Source organism: Triturus cristatus, chromosome 1_1, assembly GCF_964204655.1.
Source record: "Triturus cristatus chromosome 1_1, aTriCri1.1, whole genome shotgun sequence".
In the NCBI taxonomy this organism is placed as follows: domain Eukaryota; kingdom Metazoa; phylum Chordata; class Amphibia; order Caudata; family Salamandridae; genus Triturus; species Triturus cristatus.
This window is the reverse complement of record NC_140579.1, coordinates 20,746,643-20,772,138: the sequence shown is the minus strand read 5'-3', so window position 1 is coordinate 20,772,138 and position 25,496 is coordinate 20,746,643. Positions and strand designations below refer to the sequence as shown.

At 53.5% G+C, this 25,496-nt stretch overlaps 1 protein-coding gene across 1 annotated transcript in view; it reads left to right on the top strand.

Moving 5' to 3' along the window:
* The first annotated feature begins 478 nt into the window (after positions 1–478).
* The window catches only part of LOC146869177 (peptidyl-prolyl cis-trans isomerase FKBP10-like), an 89,317-nt gene continuing 64,299 nt past the window's right edge, over positions 479–25,496 (top strand). The window contains exon 1 of the mRNA XM_085642034.1: positions 479–1,409. Coding sequence (XP_085498160.1) covers positions 1,210–1,409 — 200 coding nt within the window. The 5' untranslated portion in view covers positions 479–1,209. The remainder of the gene's footprint in view (positions 1,410–25,496) is intronic.

The following is a 25,496-nucleotide window of genomic DNA, read 5'->3' as shown; positions in this document are numbered from 1 at the left end:
ATTTGTATGTCTGCGACACTAAAGGGCGCATTGAGGCGTCTCAAGAGTGAGTCTGCGTTTCAAAGCTCGAGTCACACAAAAGGGTGAGGTCTGGGCTTCATTCAAAGGATGGTGAACTATTTAAGGTTTCTCCAAAATGAATCAGCGAATAACCTACATTTTTGGGGATTTAGGACCCGGGAGCAGACCAATTTAAAACCCCCTTCCAGCTCGAGAGCACCTCTCAGGCTGTCATAGTTTGCTACAACAAATCCTTTCTTTAATTGTTGCAAAAAATAAAAATGTCTAAGCTGGACATCTTGGAATTTTTAAGGCTCTCGACCCGCGCGAGACGAGATGGGCTGAACTTTACAGACTGTGTTTGCTTTTCTGGTCCTCCCCGCCCCTCCCCCTCCAAATACGCTGGGCAGCTAAATGGCTGCATCACCGGCAGCCCCACGCCCACTTTACACGTATGCAGAATTCTAGGATATGCTCCAGGGTGGGAGTGAGACGGGGGAGCCACAGCAGCAGGGCGGAGGAGCAGCGCACAGGCCACCCTCCCACTCTCCACAAGGGAGCATCGCGCAGGCCACCCTCCCACTCTCCACAAGGGACCAGCGCACAGGCCACCCTCCCACTCTCCACAAGGGAGCATCGCGCAGGCCACCCTCCCACTCTCCAGAAGGAAACAGCGCGCAGGCCACCCTCCCACTCTCCACAGGCCACCCTCCCCAGGCCACCCTCCCACTCTCCACAAGGGAGCATCGCGCAGGCCACCCTCCCACTCTCCAGAAGGAAACAGCGCGCAGGCCACCCTCCCACTCTCCACAGGCCACCCTCCCACTCTCCACAAGGGAGCATCGCGCAGGCCACCCTCCCACTCTCCACAAGGGACCAGCGCGCAGGCCACCCTCCGACTCTCCACAAGGGACCAGCGCGCAGGCCACCCTCCCACCCTCCACAAGGGAGCATCGCGCAGGCCACCCTCCCACTCTCCACAAGGGACCGGCGCACAGGCCACCCTCCCACTCTCCACAAGGGAGCAGCGCACAGGCCACCCTCCCACTCTCCACAAGGGAGCATCGCGCAGGCCACCCTCCCACTCTCCACAAGGGACCGGCGCACAGGCCACCCTCCCACTCTCCACAAGGGACCAGCGCACAGGTCACCCTCCCACTCTCTCCAGACCCTCCCCCCAGGCACCCACCGTCACCCACCAGTGCCCCCATGCTGTGCGCCCCGCTGCTGCTGCCGCTGCTCCTCAGCCTGGCCGCCCTGCACGCGCTGGGGGACCCCGGAGCCCCGGACGACGTGCTCATAGACCGCTACGACGTGCCCAAGGTCTGCCCGCGGGAGGTGCAGATCGGAGACTTCATCCGCTACCACTACAACGGCACCCTCCAGGACGGCAAGAAGTTCGACTCCAGGTAGGAGCGCTCTAAGCCAGGCGCCCCGCCGCGGGGTATAGGAAAGCTCCTAGTGCGCGCCTGCAAAGCGCTTTATAGCCATGGAGGATATACGCGATGGCGACCAGAGCAATTCAGAGAAAAGCAAACGCCGCACGGATGCAAAAGGGTCTCCAAGCGGGCAAACTTCACGCAAAACGGGTGACAGCGGTTTCTAATACGAAAGCATATCTTAGACAACCGCAGGCATGCGACTTGTAAAAGGAGGCTTAATAATGGGAAACTACGGGGTTACAGATGGCAGATGCAATGTGTATGAGACCAGATGTAGCAGTTTATAGGGGATGGGACTTTTAGGATAAAGCAGTGTATAAAAGTGCTGCGGACTTGGTGTATGGCTACTAAAGGGTTATATGGAAAGGGCGTCCTCTTCAGGGCATCCCTGCGGTTTGATAAACAAAACACACTGAGACACCACGCGTGGCAGCTAAACCCGACCCCTCCGGCGCCTTAGGGCACGGCAGCCGACGTTGTTGATGGAGCTAGACCCGCACAGACATCGCATGTGGGATGCCAGGACAGACAAGGCGACCAATTCAAGAAAAGGGCACCATTGGCCGCTCAAGGGGTTATAGGCGAGGCGGAGGAGCGTGGCACGGCACCCCCTCAAATAAAATGGCACGGTGACGGTTTATAGACGAGGCGGAGGAGCGTGGCACGGCACCCCCTCAAATAAAATGGCACCGTGAGATATCCGACTGGTGCAAGAAAAGGCCTTCTGCAGGAATTCACGCGAGCTTGGGAAGAGAAACCGTCAAAGTTTCTGTATAGCCACTAAATCTGTTATCAGGGGATGAACCTCCCTTCGTCGGCCTGGCAGAGGTGCCAGGCATGCCCAGGCTCTCAGGCCTAACTCTGGGACCTGGCCCCCAGCTTTACCTTCGGTTTCTCACTTCGAAGTTGCTGAAACTTGTGACGTTCGATCTGCGTTCCAATGCATTGATTTTTTTTGCCAGGTCAATGCCACAATGTGAAATAGTTCGCTCGGTCTCCCTTCTGTAAAGAGATATATATGCTCTAAATGTGATGTGTACAATACAGCGCTACACGTCGCCTGCAGTACATGGGGTGTTGCACGCCTTCTGCGGGCTCTGTTCCGGCTGCACAACAGTTTCCGGTTTGCAGGAGGAGGGGATGGGGCGCGTGGGGTTCGAGTTGCTATGGGGCCAGATCTGTAGACGTGTCACCCCAGCAGCCTCCATGGCGTTAAGCCTCGGGGACCCAGGCCCGGAGGCGGCTCCGACTGCTGAACAAATCCCACCTCTTCCGAAGGCCTGTTTCTGCAGTGGGCGGGCGCTTCTATGTTTTATAGCCAGTGATTTCCTTCCAAGTTTTGAATTTAATGATGGGCTCGGAAGTTGCAGCTTGACGCCGCCAGCAGCTGTGTCTTGAAATACCAAAAGGACCCGTAGATAAGCGTTGAACTAAGAAAGGGGTGTTATATGGATCTTTTCGAAGCGATGTCACAGAACACCTTTTTATTTCCCTGAATCAAAAGCGCCATTTTTGATTGGATGGTACACTCATCAGCTGTGTGCGTCAAGCTACATCTTTGGGAGAACGTGCACGTTTATTAGAATAGCTGGACCATTTAATTTTAAGCTTTTACAATCTGCTTGCAAATACATATTTTATCAGAATATCTAAGGTATCAGCTATTTTTTTGGTTTCTGTTGATGACCACAGCATTGTGTAGGTTTGTCTCCGTATAACGGAACTCTGCATTATGCTAATTTGTGTCCGGGGCGAGGTGGCCATGCAGTAGATGCCGCGAGGTGACATGGTACTCTATGCAGAAATGGAGACTTTCTGTGTCACGGGTCTATGCAGAGATAAAGTCTCTTAGTGGCATAGGGGTTCTATGTAGAATATGTGTTTTTCAGTGTCATGGTGTCCCTGCACTAGGTAGTCTCTCAGTGTTATAGGAGCCTATGCAGAAGGGAGTTCGTTTTCAAAGGGGCTGTGATGGGTCCTAAGTGACATAGGGCACTGTGCCGAAGTGGAGTTCGTCAGCTTCGTGGGGTCAATGCAGTGCATAGTCTCTCAGTGACCTAGAGCCCTGTGCAGAAGTGAAAGGGTGTCACACGGTTTGTGCAGAAATAATGTCTTTCAGGGAAAAGACCCTATGCAGTAGTGGAGGTTTTTCCACTCTCACGGGGTCTATGCAGTAGACAGTCCCTCAGTAACCTAAGGACTTATGCCGAAACCGTGTCTGGGTGGGTCACAGGACCTATCTATGAAGTACCTACACCCTCGGTGACATAGGGTCCTATGCAGAACTGAAGTCTTTTGCAGAAACATAATGGCCAATGCAGGAGTGGAATCTTTAGGTTTGACGGGCCTGTGCAGCAGATACTCTGTAAGTAGCATAGGGCTCTATGCAGACTTCAGAGTCTATTGACGGGCCTGTGCAGCAGATACTCTGTAAGTAGCATAGGGCTCTATGAAGAATTCAGTCTATTGACGGGCCTGTGCAGCAGATACTCTGTAAGTAGCATAGGGCTAGATGCAGACTTCAGAATCTATTGACGGGCCTGTGCAGCAGATACCCTGTAAGTAGCATAGGGCTCTATGCAGACTTCAGAGTCTATTGACGGGCCTGTGCAGCAGATACTCTGTAAGTAGCATAGGGCTCTATGCAGACTTCAGAGTCTATTGACGGGCCTCTGCAGCAGGTACTCTGTAAGTAGCATAGGGCTCTATTCAGACTTCAGAGTCTATTGACGGGCCTGTGCAGCAGATACTCTGTAAGTAGCATAGAGCTCTATGCAGAATTCAGAGTCTATTGACAGGCCTGTGCAGCAGATACTCTGTAAGTAGCATAGGGCTCTATGCAGAATTCAGAGTCTATTGACGGGCCTGTGCAGCAGATACTCTGTAAGTAGCATAGGGCTCTATGCAGACTTCAGAGTCTATTGACGGGCCTGTGCAGCAGATACTCTGTAAGTAGCATAGGGCTCTATGCAGAATTCAGAGTCTATTGACGGGCCTGTGCAGCAGATACTCTGTAAGTAGCATAGGGCTCTATTCAGACTTCAGAGTCTATTGACGGGCCTGTGCAGCAGATACTCTGTAAGTAGAATAGGGCTCTATTCAGACTTCAGAGTCTATTGACGGGCCTCTGCAGCAGGGACTCTGTAAGTAGCATAGGGCTCTATTCAGACTTCAGAGTCTATTGGCGGGCCTGTGCAGCAGATACTCTGTAAGTAGCATAGGGCTCTATTCAGAATTCAGAGTCTATTGACGGGCCTGTGCAGCAGATACTCTGTAAGTAGCATAGGGCTCTATGCAGAATTCAGAGTCCATTGACGGGCCTGTGCAGCAGATACTCTGTAAGTAGCATAGGGCTAGATGCAGACTTCAGAATCTATTGACGGGCCTGTGCAGCAGATACCCTGTAAGTAGCATAGGGCTCTATGCAGACTTCAGAGTCTATTGACGGGCCTGTGCAGCAGATACTCTGTAAGTAGCATAGGGCTCTATGCAGACTTCAGAGTCTATTGACGGCCTGTGCAGCAGATACTCTGTAAGTAGCATAGGGCTCTATGCAGAATTCAGAGTCTATTGACGGGCCTGTGCAGCAGATACTCTGTAAGTAGCATAGGGCTCTATGCAGACTCCAGAGTCTATTGACGGGCCTGTGCAGCAGATACTCTGTAAGTAGCATAGGGCTCTATGCAGACTTCAGAGTCTATTGACGGGCCTGTGCAGCAGATACTCTGTAAGTAGCATAGGGCTCTATGCAGACTTCAGAGTCTATTGACGGGGCTGTGCAGCAGATACTCTGTAAGTAGCATAGGGCTCTATGCAAACTTCAGAGTCTATTGAAGGGCCTGTGCAGCAGATACTCTGTAAGTAGCATAGGGCTCTATGCCGACTTCAGAGTCTATTGACGGGCCTGTGCAGCAGGTACTCTGTAAGTAGCATAGGGCTCTATGCAGACTTCAGAGTCTATTGACGGGCCTGTGCAGCAGATACTCTGTAAGTAGCATAGGGCTCTATGCAGACTTCAGAGTCTATTGACGGGCCTGTGCAGCAGATACTCTGTAATGCGCATAGGGCCCTATGCAGACTTCAGAGCCTATTGACGGGCCTGTGCAGCAGATACTCTGTAAGTAGCATAGGGCTCTATGCAGACTCCAGAGTCTATTGACGGGCCTGTGCAGCAGATACTCTGTAAGTAGCATAGGGCTCTATGCAGACTCCAGAGTCTATTGACGGGCCTGTGCAGCAGATACTCCGTAAGTAGCATAGGGCTCTATGCAGACTTCAGAGTCTATTGACGGGCCTGTGCAGCAGATACTCTGTAAGTAGCATAGGGCTCTATGAAGAATTCAATCTATTGACGGGCCTGTGCAGCAGATACTCTGTAAGTAGCATAGGGCTCTATGCAGAATTCAGAGTCTATTGACAGGCCTGTGCGGCAGATACTCTGTAAGTAGCATAGGGCTCTATGCAGACTTCAGAGTCTATTGACGGCCTGTGCAGCAGATACTCTGTAAGTAGCATAGGGCTCTATGCAGACTTCAGAGTCTATTGACGGGCCTATGCAGCAGGTACTCTGTAAGTAGCATAGGGCTCGATGCAGACTTCAGAGTCTATTGACGGGCCTGTGCAGCAGATACTCTAAGTAGCATAGGGCTCTATGCAGACTCCAGAGTCTATTGACGGGCCTGTGCAGCAGATACTCTGTAAGTAGCATAGGGCTCCATGCAGACTTCAGAGTCTATTGACGGGCCTGTGCAGCAGATACTCTGTAAGTAGCATAGGGCTCTATGCAGACTCCAGAGTCTATTGACGGGCCTGTGCAGCAGATACTCCGTAAGTAGCATAGGGCTCTATGCAGACTTCAGAGTCTATTGACGGGCCTGTGCAGCAGATACTCTGTAAGTAGCATAGGGCTCTATGAAGAATTCAGTCTATTGAAGGGCCTGTGCAGCAGATACTCTGTAAGTAGCATAGGGCTCTATGCAGAATTCAGAGTCTATTGACGGGCCTGTGCGGCAGATACTCTGTAAGTAGCATAGGGCTCTATGCAGACTTCAGAGTCTATTGACGGGCCTGTGCAGCAGATACTCTGTAAGTAGCATAGGGCTCTATGCAGACTTCAGAGTCTATTGACGGGCCTCTGCAGCAGGTACTCTGTAAGTAGCATAGGGCTCTATTCAGACTTCAGAGTCTATTGACGGGCCTGTGCAGCAGATACTCTGTAAGTAGCATAGAGCTCTATGCAGAATTCAGAGTCTATTGACGGGCCTGTGCAGCAGATACTCTGTAAGTAGCATAGGGCTCTATGCAGACTTCAGAGTCTATTGACGGGCCTGTGCAGCAGATACTCTGTAAGTAGCATAGGGCTCTATGCAGAATTCAGAGTCTATTGACGGGCCTGTGCAGCAGATACTCTGTAAGTAGCATATGGCTCTATTCAGACTTCAGAGCCTATTGACGGGCCTGTGCAGCAGATACTCTGTAAGTAGCATAGGGCTCTATTCAGACTTCAGAGTCTATTGACGGGCCTCTGCAGCAGATACTCTGTAAGTAGCATAGGGCTCTATTCAGACTTCAGAGTCTATTGACGGGCCTGTGCAGCAGATACTCTGTAAGTAGCATAGGGCTCTATTCAGAATTCAGAGTCTATTGACGGGCCTGTGCAGCAGATACTCTGTAAGTAGCATAGGGCTCTATGCAGAATTCAGAGTCCATTGACGGGCCTGTGCAGCAGATACTCTGTAAGTAGCATAGGGCTAGATGCAGACTTCAGAATCTATTGACGGGCCTGTGCAGCAGATACCCTGTAAGTAGCATAGGGCTCTATGCAGACTTCAGAGTCTATTGACGGGCCTGTGCAGCAGATACTCTGTAAGTAGCATAGGGCTCTATGCAGACTTCAGAGTCTATTGACGGCCTGTGCAGCAGATACTCTGTAAGTAGCATAGGGCTCCATGCAGACTTCAGAGTCTATTGACGGGCCTGTGCAGCAGATACTCTGTAAGTAGCATAGGGCTCTATGCAGACTCCAGAGTCTATTGACGGGCCTGTGCAGCAGATACTCTGTAAGTAGCATGGGGCTCTATGCAGACTTCAGAGTCTATTGACGGGGCTGTGCAGCAGATACTCTGTAAGTAGCATAGGGCTCTATGCAAACTTCAGAGTCTATTGAAGGGCCTGTGCAGCAGATACTCTGTAAGTAGCATAGGGCTCTATGCCGACTTCAGAGTCTATTGACGGGCCTGTGCAGCAGGTACTCTGTAAGTAGCATAGGGCTCTATGCAGACTTCAGAGTCTATTGACGGGCCTGTGCAGCAGATACTCTGTAAGTAGCATAGGGCTCTATGCAGACTTCAGAGTCTATTGACGGGCCTGTGCAGCAGATACTCTGTAATGCGCATAGGGCCCTATGCAGACTTCAGAGCCTATTGACGGGCCTGTGCAGCAGATACTCTGTAAGTAGCATAGGGCTCTATGCAGACCCCAGAGTCTATTGACGGGTCTGTGCAGCAGATACTCTGTAAGTAGCATAGGGCTCTATGCAGACTTCAGAGTCTATTGACGGGCCTGTGCAGCAGATACTCTGTAAGTAGCATAGGGCTCTATGCAGACTTCAGAGTCTATTGACGGGGCTGTGCAGCAGATACTCTGTAAGTAGCATAGGGCTCTATGCAAACTTCAGAGTCTATTGAAGGGCCTGTGCAGCAGATACTCTGTAAGTAGCATAGGGCTCTATGCCGACTTCAGAGTCTATTGACGGGCCTGTGCAGCAGGTACTCTGTAAGTAGCATAGGGCTCTATGCAGACTTCAGAGTCTATTGACGGGCCTGTGCAGCAGATACTCTGTAAGTAGCACAGGGCTCTATGCAGACTTCAGAGTCTATTGACGGGCCTCTGCAGCAGGTACTCTGTAAGTAGCATAGGGCTCTATTCAGACTTCAGAGTCTATTGACGGGCCTGTGCAGCAGATACTCTGTAAGTAGCATAGGGCTCTATGCAGAATTCAGAGTCTATTGACGGGCCTGTGCAGCAGATACTCTGTAAGTAGCATAGGGCTCTATGCAGAATTCAGAGTCTATTGACTGGCCTGTGCAGCAGATACTCTGTAAGTAGCATAGGGCTCTATGCAGACTTCAGAGTCTATTGACGGGCCTGTGCAGCAGATACTCTGTAAGTAGCATAGGGCTCTATGCAGAATTCAGAGTCTATTGACGGGTCTGTGCAGCAGATACTCTGTAAGTAGCATAGGGCTCTATTCAGACTTCAGAGTCTATTGACGGGCCTGTGCAGCAGATACTCTGTAAGTAGCATAGGGCTCTATTCAGACTTCAGAGTCTATTGACGGGCCTGTGCAGCAGATACTCTGTAAGTAGCATAGGGCTCTATTCAGACTTCAGAGTCTATTGACGGGCCTGTGCAGCAGATACTCTGTAAGTAGCATAGGGCTCTATTCAGAATTCAGAGTCTATTGACGGGCCTGTGCAGCAGATACTCTGTAAGTAGCATAGGGCTCTATGCAGAATTCAGAGTCCATTGACGGGCCTGTGCAGCAGATACTCTGTAAGTAGCATAGGGCTAGATGCAGACTTCAGAATCTATTGACGGGCCTGTGCAGCAGATACCCTGTAAGTAGCATAGGGCTCTATGCAGACTTCAGAGTCTATTGACGGGCCTGTGCAGCAGATACTCTGTAAGTAGCATAAGGCTCTATGCAGACTTCAGAGTCTATTGACGGCCTGTGCAGCAGATACTCTGTAAGTAGCATAGGGCTCCATGCAGACTTCAGAGTCTATTGACGGGCCTGTGCAGCAGATACTCTGTAAGTAGCATAGGGCTCTATGCAGACTCCAGAGTCTATTGACGGGCCTGTGCAGCAGATACTCTGTAAGTAGCATAGGGCTCTATGCAGACTTCAGAGTCTATTGACGGGCCTGTGCAGCAGATACTCTGTAAGTAGCATAGGGCTCTATGCAGACTTCAGAGTCTATTGACGGGGCTGTGCAGCAGATACTCTGTAAGTAGCATAGGGCTCTATGCAAACTTCAGAGTCTATTGAAGGACCTGTGCAGCAGATACTCTGTAAGTAGCATAGGGCTCTATGCTGACTTCAGAGTCTATTGATGGGCCTGTGCAGCAGGTACTCTGTAAGTAGCATAGGGCTCTATGCAGACTTCAGAGTCTATTGACGGGCCTGTGCAGCAGATACTCTGTAAGTAGCATAGGGCTCTATGCAGACTTCAGAGTCTATTGATGGGCCTGTGCAGCAGATACTCTGTAATGCGCATAGGGCCCTATGCAGACTTCAGAGCCTATTGACGGGCCTGTGCAGCAGATACTCTGTAAGTAGCATAGGGCTCTATGCAGACTTCAGAGTCTATTGATGGGCCTGTGCAGCAGATACTCTGTAAGTAGCATAGGGCTCTATGCAGACGCCAGAGTCTATTGACGGGGCTGTGCAGCAAATACTCTGTAAGTAGCATAGGGCTCTATGCAGACTTCAGAGTCTATTGACGGGGCTGTGCAGCAGATACTCTGTAAGTAGCATAGGGCTCTATGCAGAATTCAGAGTCTATTGACGGGCCTGTGCAGCAGATACTCTGTAAGTAGCATAGGGCTCTATGCAGACTTCAGAGTCTATTGACGGGGCTGTGCAGCAGATACTCTGTAAGTAGCATAGGGCTCTATGCAAACTTCAGAGTCTATTGAAGGGCCTGTGCAGCAGATACTCTGTAAGTAGCATAGGGCTCTATGCAGACGCCAGAGTCTATTGACGGGGCTGTGCAGCAGATACTCTGTAAGTAGCATAGGGCTCTATGCAGACTTCAGAGTCTATTGACGGGGCTGTGCAGCAGATACTCTGTAAGTAGCATAGGGCTCTATGCAGAATTCAGAGTCTATTGACGGGCCTGTGCAGCAGATACTCTGTAAGTAGCATAGGGCTCTATGCAGACTCCAGAGTCTATTGACGGGCCTGTGCAGCAGATACTCTGTAAGTAGCATAGGGCTCTATGCAGACTTCAGAGTCTATTGACAGGGCTGTGCAGCAGATACTCTGTAAGTAGCATAGGGCTCTATGCAAACTTCAGAGTCTATTGAAGGGCCTGTGCAGCAGATACTCTGTAAGTAGCATAGGGCTCTATGCAGACTTCAGAGTATATTGACGGGCCTGTGCAGCAGATACTCTGTAAGTAGCATAGGGCTCTATGCAGACTTCAGAGCCTATCAATTTCACAGGGCACATGGAGTGCATAGTGTTACATGGGAGTGTCGTCATTCTCTTTGGCAGCACAGTTTACATAGGATGGCCTACCCACTACCTATGTTTTGTCCTTGCCTTGTCCCTGTGGTTCAGCAGAGAGAGAGGTTCATAGCGCTTAGAAGCACAGATTTCCATCATATGCGGCACTAACAGAGCTGTTCTTAATGCTCATTTAAGATAGGCCAGAGAGAGACTCTGGCTGGATGGACTGTGGGCTTGAGAGAGCAAAGGTGATGGCATGGAGGCGTGGCCAGAGACGGTATGGGCGTGGCCAGACACGGTATGGGCGTGGCCAGACAGGCTCGTGCGGCTGGCAAGAGTCTATTAAAGATTTTTTTAGGAAAGGTCAGTGGGGAGTGAAATGTAACCTAAGTGTCCGGACAGACTGCAGTATTCACACCTTAAAGCCGCACCTTACCTCGGAAAGAGGGCTTTGTCTGCAGCACTCTCACCTGTAATATGAAAGTGGCATCACTACTCTATTGTAATAAGTTATTACAAATTAGTTGTGGCATCACTAGCAACCCACCGGAGCTAACACACTGAAAGCAGCTCGCTGAGTTGAAAACCAATGGTCACTTCAACAGATTGAGGGAAGACTCGCTTTGCGATACACTTTCTGTAGAAGTTTCTTTCCATGAAGATCGTCAAATCCCAATATTAAGATTTTTTTTCTACTATTTTTGTTTATTGCAGAGCTGGTGTACTGTCGAGGGGAGAGCTGGAGTCAGCCTGCTCAGTACCATACATTCCAAAAAGTTATCTTTGACAGAAATTTGCATTAAGAAGCAAATGTGTGTTTACAAGCAGTTAGGAGCTGCATATGGGCGTGTTTGTGTTCACAGCACAGAATCCACATTCATTCTACACATCTGCACCGGAGCATTCCTCTCATCAGAAGGATGAAGAGAGAACCGATTTAAAAGTGGGTGCGGGAGATGGCAGGTTTTTCATATGTTATACACTGCACAGTGTTCAAGACGCTTGCGAGTTCCATGTCTAATCGAACTTGTGGCCTTGTTTCCCGAAATGGTCAGAAACGTCTTGGTAGCTACCAATATTCTTCTAATGTTGGGTGGGTGGGCTGCATCCCATATATTGAACCCCATTGAAAAACCTAACAGGTCTGGTGTTGACTGCCAGCCATTTGGATTTGCCAATGCTTTTTTGGGGTTTGTTTTTGTAAAATGCTCTTGCTGAGAGAGCTGTTTGACTATCGATAATATTCCAAAAAACGAAACATTGGCTAAAATCAAACAATATTTTGAGTTTCAAAAAGCACACCGTGATATAATAGTCCTAATCCCTGGCACTACAGGGAACTATATTTTGGGCAGATGTGCTCCTGGGGCAGAGGCCTTCACCCCCATTGAAGTCCATGTCTGAAGTGGACAAGCCCACTGTCCTATGCTGGAGTGGAGAAGAAACATGTGAGTGACACACTAACCGACCAATGGATGAAGAGCGCTGGCTTAACGCCCTTATAGGAGAGTATATTATACATATGCACTTTTAATAAAATGAAAAGATCTTGGCTAACGCCAGACCTAACATAGCACCGCAGAGGCCTCTGGGATTGGGCCTGTATCCTGGCTTCAAGGCTTCCATTTTAGCTCACAGATGAAGCCTTGTTGAGACCGGAATCTTTCACAGCCACACATGCAAACACAGACATGCCCAGCCCCCCTTTCCTCTTGTGAGCGCTGATGAAAGTGCCGGATTAAACATCTGTCCCCAGGCAAACATCTGTCGGGGAGTAGGCGCGCCCCGACCTGCAGAGTCCCGCCGTGAGGCAAGCCGGCCTCTGGGCGAGGGAAGATTGTTTTTTCCAAGCGGCCAGTTTGGACGGTCTCTCGATAGCTCGCTGATTTCTCAGCGGCTAAGAATGCATGACAGTCCGTGACCTTTGGCCGGTATGCAAGGCGCGTGCCCGAGCAATCTTTGTTTGCATTCAAAGACGCCTTTTCAAGATGGCGTGCATCTGGCCGTGCAGTCTGTCTATGCAGAAGGGGGCGGAGCTTTCAAGGTTCCCATCTCCACTTAAGTAGCTTCCAGTCCAAGTTTTTTTTTCTTTGTGTTTTGGTACTTGTATCCCGAAGACGGCACAATCAGGACTACAAGTACCAGAATGCAAAGGAACAAAGCGGACTGCATGATTTTCTGAGGTACGTTTAATGGGACGTTTGAGCGCTCCCTTGGTTCTTCAGCAGTGCGCATCCTTGGGGGCCAGGCAGTGGGCGCGCGGGGCTGTCTGCCACTGCCATCTTCTTGCCAGACTCTCAAACTGATCCCATCCAACCCATTTGTCTGCAGCCTCGGCACATGCACAGACATTGCGAGGTGCGCTCGGAGAGGGCTACACTTGTACTGTAGTGTCTCATGCAAGTCCATGCCGGTACTGGACAGGGGGCAGAAGGATGCACCCCGACAGCCATCAGACATAGGTGAAAGATGGAGACTCCTGTGGGCTGAGCCAAGACATGATTGACAAGTCTCGAGCCAAGGGCTGAAAGGAGCCGAGTAGAGAGAGCCAATCGTTGAAAGGGGCAGGATCCGAGCACATGTTATTGGGTGTGTTCACAGCTGCATTTTGTAGTAGGTAAAGCAGTGCACTTCTCGTACCACAAAATACTGTTCACAGACCTGCAGGTGGAGGCCCTGGACGCCTCCGATCTTTTCTGTGAGGGGTGTTTGCCCCAGTTAAGCACCACACATCGCTGCTCACAGGTACCGCAATACTGTCGCTTCTCCGTATAATATATACAGAGACCATCACTTGTGCTCATATATCCTTGCCTATAACACAGGAATGCACTCTGCCTTGGTTTCCTCAAAGATTAGATTTAATTACTACGGGCCCGATTCACAGAACTAACAAGATAAATTCTAAACTTACTACTTTTGGTATTCACAGAAAGCATTTAGTAGTAGTAAAGTTAGGATTTTGTCTTAAGTCTGTCTTAAGTCTGTCTTAAGACAAAATCCTACCTTTACTACTACTAAATGCCTTCTGTGAATACCAAAAGTAGTAAGTTTAGGACTTTGTCTTAAGTTAGATCTGTGAATCGGGCCCTACATTACAGCGCAGGCTAGCCTGTCTCCGGCTTTGGTAACTGCACAGGTAAACATGGCTCGCCATTCAAAGTCCCTGCGTCGGCTGCTAGCGCCCACACGCCTTGTATTCAAGGCCCTCTGTACTTGCCACAAGCGGCATTATCCTTATAAACCACTGGCCCCACATTTCCGTCTTTCCTCTCTATGCCTCATACTCTAATTCACACCATCCGATGTCAATCGCCCATCATCCTCCGGCTCACTGCGTTATCAGACCCAGATGCGGTGATTGCTCTATGAGCATGTGATAGACAACGTAGATCAAGCTAGGCCCTGGTTTTAAGTGTCTGCCACAAATAAGTAATGTGAGTACCAATGGCTTTAGCTTTCTTCTCCACCGCTTCCTTCCTCTGGGACTCACCATTGTACCGACATGAAAGGCACAGGCTGCGCATTCAATAGGGCAGAGTTTTGTAAACCTGATCGGCCGCAACCCAACGGTGTCGCCAAGTAGAGGATTCGGTGAGTGCCCAGAACAACTGACCTAGAATGTGGAACACTTCACGTCAACGACAAGTCTGAGAAACTCTGTACTTTCTGAAGGATTTCTGAAACCCTGTACCTTCAACAAAAGGAAGTGAGCTCATGGTCTTACACGCATGTTCTAAGGAGTAGTCCCCCCCCCCCCCCCCTCACTTTCTCGCAGGGGGTTGAAAACTATTGCTGCTGGTTCCTTTCCTCAAATTGCAACTACATCGAGGGCATTGTCCCTCAGATTCTTGGAGTTTGGGGGCTGCCAATGGACACGTAAGTGAGATGTCCCTTCACAACAAAATGTATTGTCACCACTGGAGTATTTAGGTGAGCTTCCAGGATTTACACCTATTGCTCAGACTTGCTGTTCACAGATCCAGAGTTACGGTGAATCCACCATTTCCTATGTCCCTCCGTATCACATCCTTTTCACTAACTGTCCGTTATCCTTTTTGTAATACTTATAATCAGGCGTCGTAGAGCTGCACCTGTCCGGGGCCCCGGGGACGAGGCTTTCCGCTTCCATTCTCTCCTCAGGAAGGTGGCCTGAGCCGAAGACAAAACAAATGGTGCTGCGTTTTGCAACCATTTTGTACTTTTCAAATGAGTTTTATACTTGTCAATCTCTCATATTTCACATGTAAGCCAGTAATGTCCTTAAAGAAACGTTCAATAGGCGGGAAGCCTTCCAAAGCCTCCCCTGCAGTTCTATTCCCATCGAAACCCTTCCTTTCCCACTGGTCTTTCTATGTCTCCAGGCACTGACGGACTGGGGGGCGTTGCTTCCGGCTGCAGCTACTGGGCATAATTAGAACTATGCTGCCCCCTAGTGGCCTAAAAATGAAACTGCAATCACAAGCACAGGCTTGCTTTCTTAACACAGGGCATGCTGCTTAAGGCATAACAAAGAGACCTCAAAAAGAGGCACACGACAGAGATAAAATGGGCCACGCTTCTATTTTATCCCAGCAAACCTGCATTCACTCACGCAAATTCAGACTACTTTGTATTGTACAGTCAACATTGCCTTTTCAGCGGCATTCTTGTAGCTCCTTACTTTTGGGCATAGATGGGGGTTATACAGCCGTGGAGTCGGGTACTCTGGGGACATGTAGGAGATATGCAAATGCCGCAGTAGTGCAGTTAGAACTCACAGGATATGAACATGCTTAAATAAAAATAACAATAACAAAACGATCTGTTTGTAGTATGAGCAATGACACATTTCTGACATTGCTATCGCTCGCGATCTCCTATATCGTGAGTGATGTACGTATACAATTGTGAAACACTTAAAACATAATAAATGCATAGTCCGGTGGAAACACAGTACCGTGAATTAGATTCATAATATATATATATACATGTATACATGAATGGATATAAAGGACAGACGCATCTGCTGCGGTGTAACCCGTCTAACCCATGTAAACTGTTTGATCTATGGCCAGCGCTTGTGATCACAATACAGCGTGTGTGTTATATGTATACAGTTTGTAGAGCGATTGGAATATGCAGCACACATGGGATGCATAGCCATCCTCTTATGGGTTATACGCAGGTGCATCGGCGGAATCCGTCCATGCAATACAATATAATGACCCAGGTGCAATTGTAAAAGGAATACAATACTTACACAGTCCAGTATATATATATCATGGAATAAACACAATCGGCCATTGTTTAATGCAGCGATTTGCCTAGTGATTTCCTCATATTCATTCAGGCCCTTGTGGTGTAGGGTATCAAAAATGTGTATCCATTTACACTCCCTAGTGTTCAGAATATTAGTGAAACTGCCTCCCCGTGGCTTAGTTGACACCTTTTCAATCACCCGCCACCTCAGGCTCCCAGCCGAGTGCCCGAAGGTTTCAAAATGTTCCACATGGGGTGCACCCTGGACCTTGTAGTGTCCAGGCATGGACACGTTCTAGTGTTCCAGCTCCTAGCAATACTCTATACACGCACCCACCACAGACGTCACTGTGTCAGGTGACGCTGTTAATAAAAAGGCTGAGCGCACGTGCTCGTGGCCATTCCCACTACCCCAACTAAGTGTCTGTGTCAGTCCTTTCACCCAGCATGAGGGCCTAGTGCCCATCATTACAGACCTTCAGCGTATCCTACTGCAGTGCTGTAGGATACGTGCTCTTAGTTTTTGTACCGTTTGCCCGATGTACATGAAGTCACAGGGGCAGACGATGGCATACATTACCCCAGCCGAATTGCAATTAGTGTGTTGCTGCATAGTATGGGTGTAGTTGATATAGGTACATGTTTTAAGTTCTCTGGTCAGAGGGCAAGCTTTGCACGGTCCACATTTGACATGCCCTAGGACGGGTGGAATGTTCCAGAGTGTAGTCTGGCTCTCCCTTGGTTTGCTAGGGAGTAATGCAATCCCTCACATTCCTGCATGCACGGGTGGCTCTGTGATGCCAATCTCGGCAGCCACCAGGGGCCAATGTCGGTTAATCATCTCTTTTCAAAATCGCATTAGATTTCAGTTTCGATTTCTTCCTGCCGGCCACCTGCGACCCAACCAGAGCGCTGTGCTCCGGAGGTGGGAGAGATATCCGTGCACGGAGCGGCGTCCATGCACGGAGGGTTAGTGCAGCGAGAAGGATATGTGCACAGTGGTGTCCGTGCAGACAGAGGTGTGGGCATAATCCTGTTATGGGGTTGGTGTCTGTGCGTATAAAGGCGTCTGGAGAGAGGGCGGGTGGGAGAGAGACAGAGGGATCCACGCAGTAAGACGTCTCTGCTGAGAGACGAGTCTGTGCCCGCAGAGGTAGGTGTCTGTGCACACAGAGGAGTCGGCACACACCCAGGAAAGATGCTCGTGTGGGGAAGTGTCTAGAAAGAGCGGTGTGTGGTGAGATTCTGTATGTGCACACCAAGAGATCAGTGCATGTGTAAGTGCTGTAAGTCGCTGCTGTGAGTATCGTCTGTGCTTCCAGCAGTATACATGCGATTAAAAGTGGAGGTGCGGGGCTCTGTGCTCCTGCAGAGGTGGCGGCCTCAGAGGACTGTGCTGGGAGCGGTGTCTGGGCAGTCCTGGCCGTGCTGGGGGCGGCAGCTGTGCTGAGGCCAGTGTTGGACTGTGAGTATCGTCTGTGCTTCCAGCAGTATACATGCGATTGAAAGTGGAGGTGCGGGGCTCTGTGCTCCTGCAGAGGTGGCGGCCTCAGAGGACTGTGCTGGGAGCGGTGTCTGGGCAGTCCTGGCCGTGCTGGGGGCGGCAGCTGTGCTGAGGCCAGTGTTGGACTGTGAGTATCGTCTGTGCTTCCAGCAGTATACATGCGATTGAAAGTGGAGGTGCGGGGCTCTGTGCTCCTGCAGAGGTGGCGGCCTCAGAGGACTGTGCTGGGAGCGGTGTCTGGGCAGTCCTGGCCGTGCTGGGGGCGGCAGCTGTGCTGAGGCCAGTGTTGGACTGTGAGTATCGTCTGTGCTTCCAGCAGTATACATGCGATTGAAAGTGGAGGTGCGGGGCTCTGTGCTCCTGCAGAGGTGGCGGCCTCAGAGGACTGTGCTGGGAGCGGTGTCTGGGCAGTCCTGGCCGTGCTGGGGGCGGCAGCTGTGCTGAGGCCAGTGTTGGACTGTGAGTATCGTCTGTGCTTCCAGCAGTATACATGCGATTGAAAGTGGAGGTGCGGGGCTCTGTGCTCCTGCAGAGGTGGCGGCCTCAGAGGACTGTGCTGGGAGCGGTGTCTGGGCAGTCCTGGCCGTGCTGGGGGCGGCAGCTGTGCTGAGGCCAGTGTTGGACTGTGAGTATCGTCTGTGCTTCCAGCAGTATACATGCGATTGAAAGTGGAGGTGCGGGGCTCTGTGCTCCTGCAGAGGTGGCGGCCTCAGAGGACTGTGCTGGGAGCGGTGTCTGGGCAGTCCTGGCCGTGCTGGGGGCGGCAGCTGTGCTGAGGCCAGTGTTGGACTGTGAGTATCGTCTGTGCTTCCAGCAGTATACATGCGATTGAAAGTGGAGGTGCGGGGCTCTGTGCTCCTGCAGAGGTGGCGGCCTCAGAGGACTGTGCTGGGAGCGGTGTCTGGGCAGTCCTGGCCGTGCTGGGAGCGGCTGCTGTGCTGAGACCAGTGTTGGACTGTGAGTATCGTCTGTGCTTCCAGCAGTATACATGCGATTAAAAGTGGAGGTGCGGGGCTCTGTGCTCCTGCAGAGGTACCGGCCTCAGAGGACTGTGCTGAGAGCGGTGTCTGGGCAGTCCTGGCCGTGCTGGGAGCGGCTGCTGTGCTGAGGCCTGTGTTGGACTGTGAGTATCGTCTGTGCTTCCAGCAGTATACATGCGATTGAAAGTGGAGGTGCGGGGCTCTGTGCTCCTGCAGAGGTGGCGGCCTCAGAGGACTGTGCTGGGAGCGGTGTCTGGGCAGTCCTGGCCGTGCTGGGAGCGGCTGCTGTGCTGAGGCCAGTGTTGGACTGTATCGTCTGTGCTTCCAGCAGTATACATGCGATTGAAAGTGGAGGTGCGGGGCTCTGTGCTCCTGCAGAGGTGTCGGCCTCAGAGGTCTGTGCTGGGAGCAGTGTCTGGGCAGTCCTGGCCGTGCTGGGAGCGGCTGCTGTGCTGAGGCCAGTGTTGGACTGTGAGTATCGTCTGTGCTTCCAGCAGTATACATGCGATTAAAAGTGGAGGTGCGGCGCTCTGTGCTCCTGCAGAGGTGGCGGCCTCAGAGGACTGTGCTGGGAGCGGTGTCTGGGCAGTCCTGGCCGTGCTGGGGGCGGCAGCTGTGCTGAGGCCAGTGTTGGACTGTGAGTATCGTCTGTGCTTCCATCAGTATACATGCGATTGAAAGTGGAGGTGCGGGGCTCTCTGCTCCTGCAGAGGTGTCGGCCTCAGAGGACTGTGCTGGGAGCGGTGTCTGGGCAGTCCTGGCCGTGCTGGGAGCGGCTCCTGTGCTGAGGCCGGTGTTGGACTGTGAGTATCGTCTGTGCTTCCAGCAGTATACATGCGATTGAAAGTGGAGGTGCGGGGCTCTGTGCTCCTGCAGAGGTGTCGGCCTCAGAGATCTGTGCTGGGAGCACTGTCTGGGCAGTCCTGGCCGTGCTGGGAGCGGCTGCTGTGCTGAGGCCAGTGTTGGACTGTGAGTATCGTCTGTGCTTCCAGCAGTATACATGCGATTAAAAGTGGAGGTGCGGGGCTCTGTGCTCCTGCAGAGGTGGCGGCCTCAGAGGACTGTGCTGGGAGCGGTGTCTGGGCAGTCCTGGCCGTGCTGGGGGCGGCAGCTGTGCTGAGGCCAGTGTTGGACTGTGAGTATCGTCTGTGCTTCCAGCAGTATACATGCGATTGAAAGTGGAGGTGCGGGGCTCTGTGCTCCTGCAGAGGTGTCGGCCTCAGAGGACTGTGCTGAGAGCGGTGTCTGGGCAGTCCTGGCCGTGCTGGGAGCGGCTGCTGTGCTGAGGCCAGTGTTGGACTGTGAGTATCGTCTGTGCTTCCAGCAGTATACATGCGATTAAAAGTGGAGGTGCGGGGCTCTGTGCTCCTGCAGAGGTGGCGGCCTCAGAGGACTGTGCTGGGAGCGGTGTCTGGGCAGTCCTGGCCGTGCTGGGGGCGGCAGCTGTGCTGAGGCCAGTGTTGGACTGTGAGTATCGTCTGTGCTTCCAGCAGTATACATGCGATTGAAAGTGGAGGTGCGGGGCTCTGTGCTCCTGCAGAGGTGTCGGCCTCAGAGGACTGTGCTGAGAGCGGTGTCTGGGCAGTCCTGGCCGTGCTGGGAGCGGCTGCTGTGCTGAGGCCAGTGTTGGACTGTGAGTATCGTCTGTGCTTCCAGCAGTATACATGTGATTAAAAGTGGAGGTGCGGGGCTCTGTGCTCCTGCAGAGGTGGCGGCCTCAGAGGACTGTGCTGGGAGCGGTGTCTGGGCAGTCCTGGCCGTGCTGGGGGCGGCAGCTGTGCTGAGGCCAGTGTTGGACTGTGAGTATCGTCTGTGCTTCCAGCAGTATACATGCGATTGAAAGTGGAGGTGCGGGGCTCTGTGCTCCTGCAGAGGTGTCGGCCTCAGAGGACTGTGCTGAGAGCGGTTTCTGGGCAGTCCTGGCCATGCTGGGAGCGGCTGCTGTGCTGAGGCCAGTGTTGGACTGTGAGTATCGTCTGTGCTTCCAGCAGTATACATGCGATTAAAAGTGGAGGTGCGGGGCTCTGTGCTCCTGCAGAGGTACCGGCCTCAGAGGACTGTGCTGAGAGCGGTGTCTGGGCAGTCCTGGCCGTGCTGGGAGCGGCTGCTGTGCTGAGGCCTGTGTTGGACTGTGAGTATCGTCTGTGCTTCCAGCAGTATACATGCGATTGAAAGTGGAGGTGCGGGGCTCTGTGCTCCTGCAGAGGTGGCGGCCTCAGAGGACTGTGCTGGGAGCGGTGTCTGGGCAGTCCTGGCCGTGCTGGGAGCGGCTGCTGTGCTGAGGCCAGTGTTGGACTGTGAGTATCGTCTGTGCTTCCAGCAGTATACATGCGATTGAAAGTGGAGGTGCGGGGCTCTGTGCTCCTGCAGAGGTGTCGGCCTCAGAGGTCTGTGCTGGGAGCAGTGTCTGGGCAGTCCTGGCCGTGCTGGGAGCGGCTGCTGTGCTGAGGCCAGTGTTGGACTGTGAGTATCGTCTGTGCTTCCAGCAGTATACATGCGATTAAAAGTGGAGGTGCGGGGCTCTGTGCTCCTGCAGAGGTGGCGGCCTCAGAGGACTGTGCTGGGAGCGGTGTCTGGGCAGTCCTGGCCGTGCTGGGGGCGGCAGCTGTGCTGAGGCCAGTGTTGGACTGTGAGTATCGTCTGTGCTTCCATCAGTATACATGCGATTGAAAGTGGAGGTGCGGGGCTCTGTGCTCCTGCAGAGGTGTCGGCCTCAGAGGACTGTGCTGGGAGCGGTGTCTGGGCAGTCCTGGCCGTGCTGGGGGCGGCTGCTGTGCTGAGACCAGTGTTGGACTGTGAGTATCGTCTGTGCTTCCAGCAGTAAACATGCGATTGAAAGTGGAGGTGCGGGGCTCTGTGCTCCTGCAGAGGTGGCGGCCTCAGAGGACTGTGCTGGGAGCGGTGTCTGGGCAGTCCTGGCTGTGCTGGGAGCGGCTGCTGTGCTGAGGCCAGTGTTGGACTGTGAGTATCGTCTGTGCTTCCAGCAGTATACATGCGATTGAAAGTGGAGGTGCGGGGCTCTGTGCTCCTGCAGAGGTGTCGGCCTCAGAGGTCTGTGCTGGGAGCAGTGTCTGGGCAGTCCTGGCCGTGCTGGGAGCGGCTGCTGTGCTGAGGCCAGTGTTGGACTGTGAGTATCGTCTGTGCTTCCAGCAGTATACATGCGATTGAAAGTGGAGGTGCGGGGCTCTGTGCTCCTGCAGAGGTGTCGGCCTCAGAGGACTGTGCTGGGAGCGGTGTCTGGGCAGTCCTGGCCGTGCTGGGAGCGGCTCCTGTGCTGAGGCCGGTGTTGGACTGTGAGTATCGTCTGTGCTTCCAGCAGTATACATGCGATTGAAAGTGGAGGTGCGGGGCTCTGTGCTCCTGCAGAGGTGTCGGCCTCAGAGGTCTGTGCTGGGAGCACTGTCTGGGCAGTCCTGGCCGTGCTGGGAGCGGCTGCTGTGCTGAGGCCAGTGTTGGACTGTGAGTATCGTCTGTGCTTCCAGCAGTATACATGCGATTAAAAGTGGAGGTGCGGGGCTCTGTGCTCCTGCAGAGGTGGCAGCCTCAGAGGACTGTGCTGGGAGCGGTGTCTGGGCAGTCCTGGCCGTGCTGGGGGCGGCAGCTGTGCTGAGGCCAGTGTTGGACTGTGAGTATCGTCTGTGCTTCCAGCAGTATACATGCGATTGAAAGTGGAGGTGCGGGGCTCTGTGCTCCTGCAGAGGTGTCGGCCTCAGAGGACTGTGCTGGGAGCGGTGTCTGGGCAGTCCTGGCCGTGCTGGGGGCGGCTGCTGTGCTGAGACCAGTGTTGGACTGTGAGTATCGTCTGTGCTTCCAGCAGTAAACATGCGATTGAAAGTGGAGGTGCGGGGCTCTGTGCTCCTGCAGAGGTGGCGGCCTCAGAGGACTGTGCTGGGAGCGGTGTCTGGGCAGTCCTGGCCGTGCTGGGAGCGGCTGCTGTGCTGAGGCCAGTGTTGGACTGTGAGTATCGTCTGTGCTTCCAGCAGTATACATGCGATTGAAAGTGGAGGTGCGGGGCTCTGTGCTCCTGCAGAGGTGTCGGCCTCAGAGGTCTGTGCTGGGAGCAGTGTCTGGGCAGTCCTGGCCGTGCTGGGAGCGGCTGCTGTGCTGAGGCCAGTGTTGGACTGTGAGTATCGTCTGTGCTTCCAGCAGTATACATGCGATTGAAAGTGGAGGTGCGGGGCTCTGTGCTCCTGCAGAGGTGTCGGCCTCAGAGGACTGTGCTGGGAGCGGTGTCTGGGCAGTCCTGGCCGTGCTGGGAGCGGCTCCTGTGCTGAGGCTGGTGTTGGACTGTGAGTATCGTCTGTGCTTCCAGCAGTATACATGCGATTGAAAGTGGAGGTGCGGGGCTCTGTGCTCCTGCAGAGGTGTCGGCCTCAGAGGTCTGTGCTGGGAGTAGTGTCTGGGCAGTCCTGGCCGTGCTGGGAGCGGCTGCTGTGCTGAGGCCAGTGTTGGACTGTGAGTATCGTCTGTGCTTCCAGCAGTATACATGCGATTAAAAGTGGAGGTGCGGGGCTCTGTGCTCCTGCAGAGGTGGCGGCCTCAGAGGACTGTGCTGGGAGCGGTGTCTGGGCAGTCCTGGCCGTGCTGGGGGCGGCAGCTGTGCTGAGGCCAGTGTTGGACTGTGAGTATCGTCTGTGCTTCCAGCAGTATACATGCGATTGAAAGTGGAGGTGCGGGGCTCTGTGCTCCTGCAGAGGTGTCGGCCTCAGAGGACTGTGCTGAGAGCGGTGTCTGGGCAGTCCTGGCCGTGCTGGGAGCGGCTGCTGTGCTGAGGCCAGTGTTGGACTGTGAGTATCGTCTGTGCTTCCAGCAGTATACATGCGATTAAAAGTGGAGGTGCGGGGCTCTGTGCTCCTGCAGAGGTGGCGGCCTCAGAGGACTGTGCTGGGAGCGGTGTCTGGGCAGTCCTGGCCGTGCTGGGGGCGGCAGCTGTGCTGAGGCCAGTGTTGGACTGTGAGTATCGTCTGTGCTTCCAGCAGTATACATGCGATTGAAAGTGGAGGTGCGGGGCTCTGTGCTCCTGCAGAGGTGTCGGCCTCAGAGGACTGTGCTGAGAGCGGTGTCTGGGCAGTCCTGGCCGTGCTGGGAGCGGCTGCTGTGCTGAGGCCAGTGTTGGACTGTGAGTATCGTCTGTGCTTCCAGCAGTATACATGTGATTAAAAGTGGAGGTGCGGGGCTCTGTGCTCCTGCAGAGGTGGCGGCCTCAGAGGACTGTGCTGGGAGCGGTGTCTGGGCAGTCCTGGCCGTGCTGGGGGCGGCAGCTGTGCTGAGGCCAGTGTTGGACTGTGAGTATCGTCTGTGCTTCCAGCAGTATACATGCGATTGAAAGTGGAGGTGCGGGGCTCTGTGCTCCTGCAGAGGTGTCGGCCTCAGAGGACTGTGCTGAGAGCGGTGTCTGGGCAGTCCTGGCCATGCTGGGAGCGGCTGCTGTGCTGAGGCCAGTGTTGGACTGTGAGTATCGTCTGTGCTTCCAGCAGTATACATGCGATTAAAAGTGGAGGTGCGGGGCTCTGTGCTCCTGCAGAGGTGGCGGCCTCAGAGGACTGTGCTGGGAGCGGTGTCTGGGCAGTCCTGGCCGTGCTGGGGGCGGCAGCTGTGCTGAGGCCAGTGTTGGACTGTGAGTATCGTCTGTGCTTCCAGCAGTATACATGCGATTGAAAGTGGAGGTGCGGGGCTCTGTGCTCCTGCAGAGGTGTCGGCCTCAGAGGACTGTGCTGAGAGCGGTGTCTAGGCAGTCCTGGCCGTGCCTGGAGCGGCTGCTGTGCTGAGACCAGTGTTGGACTGTGAGTATCGTCTGTGCTTCCAGCAGTATACATGCGATTGAAAGTGGAGGTGCGGGGCTCTGTGCTCCTGCAGAGGTACCGGCCTCAGAGGACTGTGCTGGGAGCGGTGTCTGGGCAGTCCTGGCCGTGCTGGAAGCGGCTGCTGTGCTGAGGCCAGTGTTGGACTGTGAGTATCGTCTGTGCTTCCAGCAGTATACATGCGATTAAAAGTGGAGGTGCGGCGCTCTGTGCTCCTGCAGAGGTGGCGGCCTCAGAGGACTGTGCTGGGAGCGGTGTCTGGGCAGTCCTGGCCGTGCTGGGGGCGGCAGCTGTGCTGAGGCCAGTGTTGGACTGTGAGTATCGTCTGTGCTTCCAGCAGTATACATGCGATTGAAAGTGGAGGTGCGGGGCTCTGTGCTCCTGCAGAGGTGTCGGCCTCAGAGGACTGTGCTGAGAGCGGTGTCTGGGCAGTCCTGGCCGTGCTGGGAGCGGCTGCTGTGCTGAGACCAGTGTTGGACTGTGAGTATCGTCTGTGCTTCTAGCAGTATACATGCGATTAAAAGTGGAGGTGCGGGGCTCTGTGCTCCTGCAGAGGTGTCGGCCTCAGAGGTCTGTGCTGGGAGCAGTGTCTGGGCAGTCCTGGCCGTGCTGGGGGCGGCTGCTGTGCTGAGGCCGGTGTTGGACTGTGAGTATCGTCTGTGCTTCCAGCAGTATACATGCGATTAAAAGTGGAGGTGCGGGGCTCTGTGCTCCTGCAGAGGTGGCGGCCTCAGAGGACTGTGCTGGGAGCGGTGTCTGGGCAGTCCTGGCCGTGCTGGGGGCGGCAGCTGTGCTGAGGCCAGTGTTGGACTGTGAGTATCGTCTGTGCTTCCAGCAGTATACATGCGATTGAAAGTGGAGGTGCGGGGCTCTGTGCTCCTGCAGAGGTGTCGGCCTCAGAGGACTGTGCTGGGAGCGGTGTCTGGGCAGTCCTGGCCGTGCTGGGGGCGGCTGCTGTGCTGAGACCAGTGTTGGACTGTGAGTATCGTCTGTGCTTCCAGCAGTAAACATGCGATTGAAAGTGGAGGTGCGGGGCTCTGTGCTCCTGCAGAGGTGGCGGCCTCAGAGGACTGTGCTGGGAGCGGTGTCTGGGCAGTCCTGGCCGTGCTGGGAGCGGCTGCTGTGCTGAGGCCAGTGTTGGACTGTGAGTATCGTCTGTGCTTCCAGCAGTATACATGCGATTGAAAGTGGAGGTGCGGGGCTCTGTGCTCCTGCAGAGGTGTCGGCCTCAGAGGTCTGTGCTGGGAGCAGTGTCTGGGCAGTCCTGGCCGTGCTGGGAGCGGCTGCTGTGCT